Here is an 11,998-nt window from a genome sequence, read left to right on the forward strand (position 1 = left end):
CGGCCCTAATACTATTTATAACTATACATTATTATTGTCATTTAATCATTTTAAATCATTAATTTCACCATTAAGCTATTCAAATAATACTCAGATTCAAAATTTTTATTTTTTTTATTTCAAAGATGTGCAACGGTGCGAATAATTGACAGAGTCAAGTTTTGACATAGCTAAATAGTAGTAGGGACAGTGAATCAAGCCATTTTGGCCACTTAGTTCAACAGGTCTTGGCTAGTGTGGTGCTCTGCGTGAAATGATGCACTGTTGAGACAGCTCCTGTATCGCTGAGTGAGTGAAGTGCTGACTGAAAGATGACGTTTTTTTTTTTACCTCCATTTATCCTTTTTGTACTGACTGAAATATGTTGGATCCATGTATGTGTTTAAAGAAATTTAAATTTGTGGGGGAAAATAATAAAAAAAAAATATATATATATATATATATATAAAGATGTCTAATTTTTTACTTTTTTACTTTTTAAAAAAGATTTTGCTACCCCCCCTGCAGTACCTCCATTGACCACCTAGGGGTCATGGACCCACTGTTGAAGACCTACGCGCTACTGCAGCATCTGTTTAGTCAAATACCGTGCCGGAGATTGACGGTTTGATTGGTGACAAGATGTCTTCAAATGATGCACAGATGTTTTTTTGTTTTTTTCCAAAGGAGCATGAAGGGCGAAGTTATCACAGTTTTTGATCAGTCAGCGTCTGCGGCCTGGAGCTGCACCTCTCATCTGTGGTCCTGCCCCGAACAACCGGCATTTGCCACTGACAGTTATCAATTCCTATCTAAATGAGATGCATAATTTACCCGCCTGATATTTGAAGCAGATGGGTCACTACATATGAGCTGGGTTCTGCTCCAAGTTTCTTCCTTAAAGGGAGTTGTTCTCCTACAGCTGCCTTGGTACTCCCTCTGGAGGTTTCAGACTCTGGATCCTGTAAAGTACCTTGAGTTAATTTTTATTGTAATTAGAGCAAGAGTATCCAGATAGTAACGGATTGAAATTGAAATAAGTCATCTCTAAGAATATAAAACAAAAGCATATGCAGTGGTGCTTAAAAGTATTTGTGCTTTCCGCATTTTTGGACATTTTCTAAATAAAAATGACTAAAAACCCCAGCTGTGAAATATTATAGTTGAGAACCGTGTATTCAGGAAAATGGGGCGATGTTAGATATCTGTGAGATGTTAAAGTAATGGCATCTCTGGGATTATAAATGAATTTCAAGGCCATATTAGAATCCATCTGTTCAGAATTGCTTCCAATTAATGAAACGAGACTCAGATGTTGTTTAGTGCCCATTTTGGAATCCCCAAATCCACAGTCACACAGACTGAGAACAAATGAGGAAGATTTAAGACAACTCTTACCCTCCACAGGAGTGGTCAATTAATGGAGATCACTTTAAAGAAATATGTATTATAGTCTGTAAGGTCACAAGAGAACCCAGAGTAACTTCTCTCTCATTTTGACTAATGTTAATGTTCATGAATCCACCATCCAGAGAACACAGAACCACCACTGTGTGCATGGCAGAGTAGCAAGGACAAAGCCACTGCACTGAAAAGAAAAAAAAAGAAAGAAAAAAGAAAAATCTGCTAAACATTATGTGGACACACCAGAAGACTATTGGGAAAATGTTTTCGTGGACAGATCCAACCAAAGTAGAATTGTTTTGGTTTAAATAAGAGGTGTCATGTTTGGAGATGAGACAACAATGGGGTTTTGTAAAGCCTTGAGAAAGATTGCATTGTTATTCATGCTATATAAATAACACTCAGCTAAATTGGTAATGTCCGTGTTTGGACCTGTTATGCTACATCTGGGCCAGGAGGACTTGCCATCACTGATGGATCAATGAATTCTGAATTATACCAGAACCTTCAAATAGAAAGTATCAGGACATCTGTCTATGAGCTGTAGCTTAAGAGAAACTAGACCATGCAGTAAGACAACGACCCAAAGAACACAAGTTGTTCTACAAGAGAACGGTTTAAAAACAACAAATGTTTTGGAATGACCAAGTCAAAGTCCTGACCTTAACCAAATAGAAATGTTGTGGAAGGATCTGAAGCAAACAGTTCATGTGGGAAAACCCACCAACATCTCTAACCAGCAGTTGAAACTTATTGCTGCACAAGAGGGTCAATGGTTAGACTGAGTTGTCTTTAACCACTTTCAGTAATTGTGAAGTGGCACTACACAGTTGCTGATGTTGTGGCTAAAATACATACATACACTGAGGGTGTTTGTGTGACAGCCGCAAACAAAACGTATGATCACACCATTTTATTCCAAAGAAATCCAACAAACAAATCTGAACAACTCATCTATATCAGCTACATGTACAACACATTTTCTGTATTTGCATGTAGAAACCTTGATTTTTCTTCTTCCAGTGAGCCCATTTGTTTTGAGTGGATCCACTCCATTATGTTCACTCGGCCAGCTTCTGTGTGGCATTGATGAAATTTATTTTCCACCAAATGAAATGTGACTGAAAAAGCACTATAAGCCACCATTAAAAGGATCCAATTTATCTGAGTTATTTGATACCATTTAGTTTATATTAAATAAACTCCATTACTTGCTGCTTTTAGGATGACTGGAATATACACAAACAATACGTAAGCAATAATATAGCAATACACTTAGGCACGTTATACCACAAAAGAAGAAGCTGTGCTCAAATTGTTTCTAAAGTATTGTTTTTATAGTCAGAATGACCAGTCAACCTTGATGTGCCTGACCTGAAAGTAATTACATACCAGTCAATTGTAACCAAATATTTTCTGTGGCCACGATATAATCCTCTTGAGTCTGACTCCGTAACAAAAATAATACAATATTTCAAAAATAAAGACATAACTAGGTATAATAGGCATAATAGCAAATACTCAGTACGCAGTAACACCATAAACCCTGAATTTACCAGCATCACAGTTTTTGCAAAAGCGAACACAAGTACATACGTGGATATGTGCAAAACAGTCACATCACAAGCAAGGACGCAACTTAAGAGGTGTTTGTACAGTGCTGGCTTGAAGGGCAGTGAACGAGTCACGTTAACTACAATGTGAAGAAAGACATTTTTTTCAACAATAAAAACTAATTGTGCACAAACAGGATCACAGCAGACTTTTTCGCAAAGCTGTACAGATTTCAGATTTAGTTATGAAGATTTACCCTCTTAAATAAGAAATAACAGGAAATAACTAGGAGTTTGTAATGGGAGGGAGGGGGATGACAAATAATCAGTACATTGTCCTGCTGATTAAAGCTGCGATGATCAAGACTGTTATCTGGAAATACTTCACATGAGTCACACTAAAGAAACCTGGAGGTCCCAAATAAATCTCTGACACCGGGTTCCTGTGATCATTTTTTGGTTCTGAGAAGTAAATACATTCTTACATGTCACATAACAGAAGGGGAGAAGGTAGAAATGTTCCATTCAGGTGTTGTGATGATTGAAAAGTGTGATGGAAAGGCACTTACATGTACCGCCATGCCAGAGGAGCTTGGTAATTAAATATATGTGTGAGGTCATTTCACGAAAATGAGGCAGAAATGTTCCAATGTATTTATAATGTGCATGTATTTGACAGTCAAGTATTTTTTTCCCATTCATATGAAAGTATTTCTACATTTTGACCAGTTTTGCCAGCTGGTTACTTTTCCTGTGAAGCTATGGAGACAGAGTAAGAGGGTGCTGTCAAGGCAGTGACAGTAGGAGGATCAGCAGCACTTATCGCAGTGGTAACCATGGAGGCTGCTGTGGAGGTTATCGTGGTGGTGGTGGTGAGTCCTGGGTAAGCAGACGGGAACTGACATGTAGGGGTGGAGCGGTGCGGGTCTGCTGCAGTGTGAGAGGTGGGTGAGCCGGGGGGTTGTGGAGAGACCTTCAGAGAGAAGAAGAAGAGACATGACGGTAAAGAGGGTGAATAATTGGATTGCGTGTCTTTCTAAAAGTCAGGCCTGTATTTCCTGTTATCACAATAACCCCTTTGAGGTCTCACCAGATCAGTCAGTATGCAAACCTTGCAAATTACAAATTTGATTGTTTAATTTTTTAAACTGCCCATTTTGGTTGTCATTTTCACAGTCACATCTTATTTGTTGGCTGGGAGGGGGAATAGGGAGACATCAAGCCTGAGGGAAAATGTACACTCTGAAACCACCCATACATCAATAATCAAGGACCTGTACTCTAACATATTAGCCCACTCTGTGACTTATGGAAGAGGTTGTAGTTTTGATAACCTTGAACTAGCTAATGAGGCGTTGGGAGAGTCTCATCAGAGCCACTCTGTCAGTCCAATACACTCCATTGCTCATGTACTGGTTATTTAATTGGACGCACAGACTGAGTCAAAGCTTTCCCCTTGCCTGACGGGCCTCCTTTAAACCTAATCTCACAATCTTTCAGCTTTCAGAAATTTTCTAATCATTGCCTCCACAGCAGCATTAATTCATCAACTTTCTTCCATTAGCTGCTCTCACACCTGCCAGTTGATTGCTACAGAAGTGTCACACCGATGATGCAGAGATTGTGCAGAGAGCGTGTGCTTGTGAGCACATCCTGAGGTTTCTTAACCTCTTCATCCCTATGCCATATCATTTTCTGCCTCCTGTGTGAAAATGATATATAATAATGAATGTGTTATATCTTATTATATCTAAGGGCTGTATGAATAATTTTTGTCACCTGTGATACAAACACCAGTGAGACTGCTACAAAAGTGTCAGAATAAAGATATATGTTACTGTGTCAGATGAAAATTCACCTGGAACAAAGTGAAAAATATTAATTTCTGTTCACACCATGCTCGAATGTACTGTAGCAACCACCAATGACGATCCAGAGCGAAGTAAACACAAAGATTGCATATGGCCAGCGACCCTGCGCTCCGACCTAGAAGCCTCTTCCTTTTCATGTAAACAAATGGGAGCGCCATGATTCATTTGAAACTGACGCAGAGTCATGGGATAAGTCATTAGCAGCGTTTTTTGGAGCTGGAATATAACTTTTAATCACAAAACAGCAAAGGTAAGACATACTTTATGATTTTGTGAATGTTATTTTCATGACTCTTTGGCTTCTAGCTCTCTGAGTTTTTGTCACACAGTGAAGAGACAGATGTCATTGTAATCAGCAGGATCTCTGCGTTTATATGACACATTTGTGCATTAGTGGCTGTCTTGAAGTGGTGAGGTTAGTAAATGCACTAAAGCACTAAAATAAGTGTTGGCTGTATTCGTGTGTTCGTCACATTCCCATACATTTGGGGTTTAATTGTGTTTCGTTTAGGTGGCAATGCCTGAAAGAGACTTTTAGATGGGTTTCTCTCTGTCATTTTGGTGTGTTATATGTTCATAATGGTGCATGCTATAATGTGTTTAGATCATCTGTAGCACACGGATCTGACATCAGGTCTCTCGGGTCAAAGAGGCGATATCAATAAAACTAAAACAACAGGTCAAACAGGATATAACATTAGATGTTGTATAATTATATTTTCTGTTGCATTAAACAGATTTACAACTTAGTCTGAATATTTTGAGTTTTTCTTTGGCATTTCAATTTTGCACGTTTTTCTTTCAACCAAAAAACTTAATGTCTCAACACACACACACAGGTTACCTGGCTGCTCTGGGGATCGTGGTAGACCTGGTTACGAGAGGAAAGCAGGATGCAGTCGTGTGCTGTGGTCTTCTCACTGCGCGGAGCACTCGGGTCACCATCATCCACGCCATTGGCAGTGCACCTCATGCTCTTAATGCACAGCACCTAGAGGATGCACAACAATAAACACTTTATCGGTAGAGGCTTTGAGGCCACATCATTAATCTCCAGGCCGAGGCAACAGCTTTCGTGTTGAAGGTCAACTGCTCTTAACGCACATTGTAATACCAGGTTAGAAAAGGACAGAGAAGAGTACACTGTACCTACTTGCAGTCTTGTGCAAGAGGAGATTAAAGCTACAATATGTGGTTCTTTAAACAGCTGTAGTATTGTTCTAAATTAAAATAGAAATAAATCTACATCTGTTCAAGTAGTTTTTGTGGCTGACCAAGATAATTTAGCAACAAAGCCATGCAACATGTATTGCACTTACTGCTTGTTTTTATTGTACCCACACTGCAATAAAATCACACTTTACTTTAGTCTTTGAATTTAGTTTAAAATTAAAGAGTGAGTTTAGTTGCTGAATAATCAATAAAAGCACATCAGGAGATTTTCTGTTTAAGTAGCAAAGCACTTTCTGGAACATGTCTACACAATTTGTAATCTATGCCTTTTTTCTTGTTTTGGTGCCACAATGTGTCAAACAATAAGAGGCTGCAATGCAGGTAACACAGATAAGGTTTGTTTCCTGAAGATGCAGTTAATCTGAGGAAGGTTTAAGCACAAGTGCTTGACTTTGATTTATCCTTATGCTGTCTGAATAATGAATAGTAAGCACTGTATGTAGACGGGGGTGCTCCTTCGAGGTCTTGCAGGTAACAGGCAGGAGCATAATTTTGATTGGATAAAAGTGTTTCTTTCCATTGTTTATAGTAGCTTTTGACAGGTGCATTTGACAAATATACTTCCAGAAATGTTTACATTTAGATATCTAGCTGTGAGAGAGGATGTTATGTCAGCACCACCTCTAACCCTAACAATGATAATATTAAAAAAAAAAAAAATGTTGGATCATTGTGCATAATACAAATCCTAAACGATTAAAAGATTATCTGTCAACAAAAGCCACTGCCATTATTGTAGTCTTTATAAATTTAGTCTTTATAAATATTAAAACGAAGAACGAAAAAACATTTGGAGAGAGATAAGGGTGCTCATTTGACATTTGGCAAGTTTAGAAATGTGATCAGCTGGTCTAAATGGGGGTGTTGGCTGCCAAATGAAGTGCTTCATCAACTGTGAAGTTGTGTTACGCACAGAGAGAGCTGTGAGAGACTGATTTGTGTCAAGGAAGGAGGAAAGCCACATTTATGTGCTGTTATTCAAAAACAGCACCAAGGGAGGAGAGTGTTACAAACTATTGCACGTTACAGAAATGTTTTGAGCTTTTGGCTTTGCCTTCAAGAGATCTCCACTCTCTGACAAGTCCAGTACTTATAGTAACTCCAACTTCTTGTTTTTGCCTTTAAACGAGCAAATCTCGCTATTTCCATTAGCTTCAAGCTGTGCTAAGATAACCAGCTCATGGCAGTTGCTTCATATTGACCACACACACAAGAACACGTCTTCTAATACTTTAACACGTAAATATGCATGCGATTTCTTCAAGCGTTGTCTATGCAGTTTTCAAAGCCAGATGACAGTCAGCGTACTTTTCTGAAACTCTGTTTGAAGTTGTCTGACAGGAAGCCGTAGAGCACCGGGTTGGCACACGAGTTGGCGTATGAAAGGATGACAGCAAAGAAGTAGATGCCTGCAGTGGCACTAGACTCAGGGATGATGACTACCAGGTTCACCATATTGATGATGAAGAACGGGAGCCAGCAGAGCACGAAAACCACCACAATCACCACCACCATCCACGTCACCTTGCGCTCTGAACGCCTACGTTTAGTGAAGCCCGCCCGGGCCCCCGAGGACTTCACCTGCGAAAACACCAAGGATGTTTTAATTATCTCAGTGATGATGACGCTTAAAAAAAATATGATAGGCAGGGTGATGAGGATGATCATTATGCTGACTGAAATAACAGTATAAATTTACACATGGGTGTTTTTAATCAGACTCACACACAAACACCCACCTTGATGACTATAAGTAAGTAACAAAGGCAGATGATGAGCAGTGGCCCAAAGAAGCCAACCGTGGCAGTGTAGAGAATGAAGGCTGTTGACCACACATCCTTCGGTTCTGGCCAGATCATGTTGCAGGAGTTGAAAGTGTCCTAATGCAGGTGAGTAAGCATTCAATTCAATTCAATTCAATTCAATTCAATTCAATTCAATTCAATTCAATTCATAGCGTCAATAACTCTACAAACTGTCTCAAGACCACTTACAATATATATTTAACTACTGAAAGACAATACTGCTAGGAATCAAAAATTTAATCATAACTGGCTCAGCCAGTCGAATAATAAAATACTTGATTTTGAGGTCAATATTGGGGATGACTGCTGCCGGCATTGCTATAGGGTGGGAGTGTCTAGTCTGGTCTGGGAGGATGCTACATGTCTAAGTAACATCCACATGAATGCCAAAAGTCCAAAGGTCCGAAAGTTTCCCAGCAGAACATTGTTACAAGATGGTCAAGGTTACTTACCTCTCCCACCAGTAGTCATAATGTTATGCGTGATTGGTGTATATAGCCTATGTTTCACTATCAGCCTCAGAAATGCCAAACACAACACCTTTTGCATTCTTATTAGTAACTCAGAGGTTGTCATTTCTTGGATATTTATAACACATGCTCATCCAGCACCTGGGGACATATACAAATGAGAACCAATGAGACATATCCCCAGAAGCTGCATCTTTTCTCTGTCAGCACCACACTGCCAGAGCTGATATGGGATGGCGGTCAATGCGTGCTTAGGGCAGCACCCTGCTCGATGTTTAATGGAAAATTTAAGGAAGCACATAGTGGAAAATATTTTCCACCACTACTGTGTTATGATGCAGGAAATATCTTTCATATCAGCCATTAAAGTTTTTACCCAACTTAGGCAGCCAAAAGAATGTGCAGGTCAAAAAGTAGCAAGCTGACATTTTTTTCCACTTTAATTCTAACAGAACAAACAACAAAAATCAATCAATTTGTGAGCTTCAAAGGTGCAGGTAGTGGGACTCCTTTACTTTCCTACACTTCTGGACTTTTATTTTTGTCTTGTCTCCATATCTTTCAGGTTTGAGGAAATTGTAGGGAACAATAGTGGTTGAACTGCTGGTAAGTCTTTCAAAACGATTGTCTAATTGAGGTATGTTTGAGAAGGACATGCAGATTTCATCTCACTGTGTGAAGTTTCGACAGCCACAGGATCGATAGTAGCCTACATACCTGCACGTCCGAGAAGATGACCACCGGCAGGACCACCACAAAAGACACGGCCCACACTGCTACGCTCACCACCTTGGCCACTCTGGGGTGTCTCCACTTGGTGCTGCGGATTGGATGCACCACGGCCAGGTAACGATCAATGGACATGACGGTGAGGCAGAATATGGACGTGAACTGATTCATGGAGTCTGCAGTCATGACCACGCGGCACAGGAAGGAGCCAAACGGCCAGTAGGAGAGTACGTTCTGTGTGGTGAGGAAGGGGAGCCCCATAATGTAGAGCTCGTCGGCCACAGCCAGGTTCAGGATGTAGATGTTGGTGACTGTCTTCATTTTTGCATAGCGCAGCACCACGTAGATGGCCAGAGTGTTGCCGGCCAGACCCACTACAAAGACAGCGAGTGAGATCAGCGCAGTCATCAGAGTGCTGCTGCCCTCGAATGGGACACTCTGAGTGGACAGGTTGGAGGAGATGTTGAAAAGGCGAGGAAAGGAAAAAAGGAAGGGCGAGGGAGCACCTGCAGAGGAGTTTGGGTCTGAAGAGAGGGGAAACCAGTGGCTCTGATCCAGAGGCTCCATTGTACACAGCCCATATGCAGAGTGACTCCAGCGGCTCAGAAGAAAGTCTTACTTTAAAACAAAAACAGAATGAAAATCAGTAAAGGTATCCGCTGAAAACGTGGAAATACTGGTTTAGTCTATCTGAGTCACCGTGGGCTCTGACCACAGTAGAGAAAACGAGGAGGCACTCGCAACTCTTTTATTTTCTTGCGCATCGTGCGGCATGAGTGACTTCCACAGACACGGGTGGGTTGCCATAAAGACTACATAACACACACGTAGCTTTACACGGAGTTGTATAAGCACTTAGGTACTACAAACCGCTGAGCCACAAATCATGATGTATCGTTCCTGTCACCTCTGCCGCGCATTTGATTTTTAAAAGAGGTTCTGTCTCATTTTTCTTGACAAATACGCTGCAAACACACACAGGCCACCCGCTCCGCAAGCAGGAGTGGACTATCACTAATACGTGCCACCGCTTTTACGCACGGCAGATCTGCTTGACTAATAATAGCTGTGAAATGTATAACGTGAAAGTTATGCCTGAAGAATCTTATCTCTTTGAGCGTGACTTGACATATTCCATCGGAATTTGACATGTACAGGGTATTACAATGATTTATTGCGAGACCAAGACAAGAACAGACTTACTTTGTCGAGCAGTGGGAAAGTCCACGTCTGTCTATAATCGGGTTAAAATGAGTAATCACCACGGGGGGAAAAAAAATAAAAATAAAAAATTGCCATCAATAAGGTCCTGTGCTTCTTCCGTAATTTTCCAATATCGATGGAAAGTCTTTTTCAGGGTGCCAAGTGTTCGCTGTCCGTGGTGCTGAGCAGGAAAGGCAGCTGCTCCAGCGCCTTTTCTTCAACTTTGTGCCCGCAGCTCTGATGGAGCGTTGATATGATTTGTTACGTGGAGGCGGGGGGTTGCACGTATATAGATACGCTAGAAACATTGCATTTTTAGATTATGAATCATGAAGCAATACTACTACATTTACAACGAAAGGGCTTTGGCCAAAATAACACAAAACGAACATTTTCTCACTCAAATATTGTACGTAAGAATTAGGATCCATTTTGGGATTCCACCACTGTAAGTAATGGAATTACTTGTGAGGATAATCATTGCACAATTTTTAAACATAGTTTTTTTTCCCCGCTGTGGTTTTGTTGGCTGTGGATTGTCACAGAGCCAAACATGAAACTGAGGGGTAATTGTCTGTTAGATGTTGACTGAACATCACACTCCCCACTGCATAGATGGAACTGAGATTAAGATTAATGTCTCACAGAAAGAGTCTATTCTGGCCAACAACCTGGACATTAACTAAACATTTTATTTTATTTTTTCCTTGATGATTTCACCCTCCCATTGGTCCTGCAACAACATCATATCCCCGCAACATTAGGATTCCATAAGTTTGGCCCCGACAAATACAAATACACGCACACATACACACATTGTACAATCCACCTGAACCCAGACGATACTGTAAACCTCAATATTCCTTGGAAAGCCTCTAGGAGATGAGCATGACAGAAAAAAATAAAAGAGCACCGAGGTTCCAAAAGAAAGAAATCCCCCGTTTCACTCAATCTGTGAGCAGCTTCACGTTCAGCACAAGCACAATGATGGAAGCTAAAATCTTCAATCTCAAAAGCTGCATTAGACACAATGTGACAACAAAAAAAAAAAAAAAAAAAAAAACACACCTCAAAGCTACATGTGACTGTAGTGTGTATAGAATACTCACTGAAGAATAGATTTCTCCCCTTTTTTCTTGTATGAAATGCTATTCACCTGAGTCATGCTCAGCAGTCTGGTGGGTTGTTATCTGATGGGATAACAACTGGGTGGGATGGGACTGGGTGGCATTACAGGTTGATGTGTTTGTTGTGTTTGAGCTAGGCTTGCAAGGGCCAACTAATGGTTCTTTTTTGCAACTATTTGTGGCCTCTGTGAAAAAGCTGCCTTAAAGTTCTAACATTATATCAAGAGTCAGTTCTACTGGTGAGGCTGGCTACATGCTAACCAACAAAAGCTTGACAAGAGTTATATATTTGTATCTTGGAAAGACAAGATATACAGGAAATTACATTGAAAAAATCTGGGTTTTAATCAAACAAGCAATATTATATTTGAGTACAATGTGTTCTTATCTTTTATCGACAATATACATGCTCAGACAGTAAATAGGACTTACGTAAAAGTGTTGGAAAGGTAAATGCAAAGATCTCATGAGCATACATCAGCTTACTCTTGAATTTTATGATGATTTGAAATAGAAGCATGTAGCCTGCAAAACACCATCAATGGACAGGATCAGATTTGTTTGCTAAGTGTTAAGAGGCAACTGGCCCTCTCTCTATTGGTTTGCTTTAGTGTTTCTTTGGCT

The 11,998-nt window shown here is 40.2% G+C and overlaps 1 protein-coding gene across 1 annotated transcript; it reads right to left on the bottom strand.

The window, feature by feature from the left end:
* Window positions 1-2,281: 2,281 nt before the first annotated feature.
* Window positions 2,282-10,556, bottom strand: LOC125004242 (somatostatin-like receptor F_48D10.1). The gene is made up of 6 exons (XM_047578714.1): window positions 10,248-10,556; window positions 9,033-9,662; window positions 7,780-7,920; window positions 7,349-7,621; window positions 5,652-5,798; window positions 2,282-3,909 (listed from the first exon to the last, which is right to left on the bottom strand). The coding sequence occupies exons 2-6, from the start codon at window positions 9,609-9,611 to the stop codon at window positions 3,679-3,681; spliced, it is 1,371 nt and encodes a 456-aa protein (XP_047434670.1). The 5' UTR covers window positions 9,612-9,662; window positions 10,248-10,556; the 3' UTR covers window positions 2,282-3,678.
* Window positions 10,557-11,998: the final 1,442 nt, after the last annotated feature.

This window comes from Mugil cephalus, chromosome 2 (assembly GCF_022458985.1).
Source record: "Mugil cephalus isolate CIBA_MC_2020 chromosome 2, CIBA_Mcephalus_1.1, whole genome shotgun sequence".
Taxonomy (NCBI): domain Eukaryota; kingdom Metazoa; phylum Chordata; class Actinopteri; order Mugiliformes; family Mugilidae; genus Mugil; species Mugil cephalus.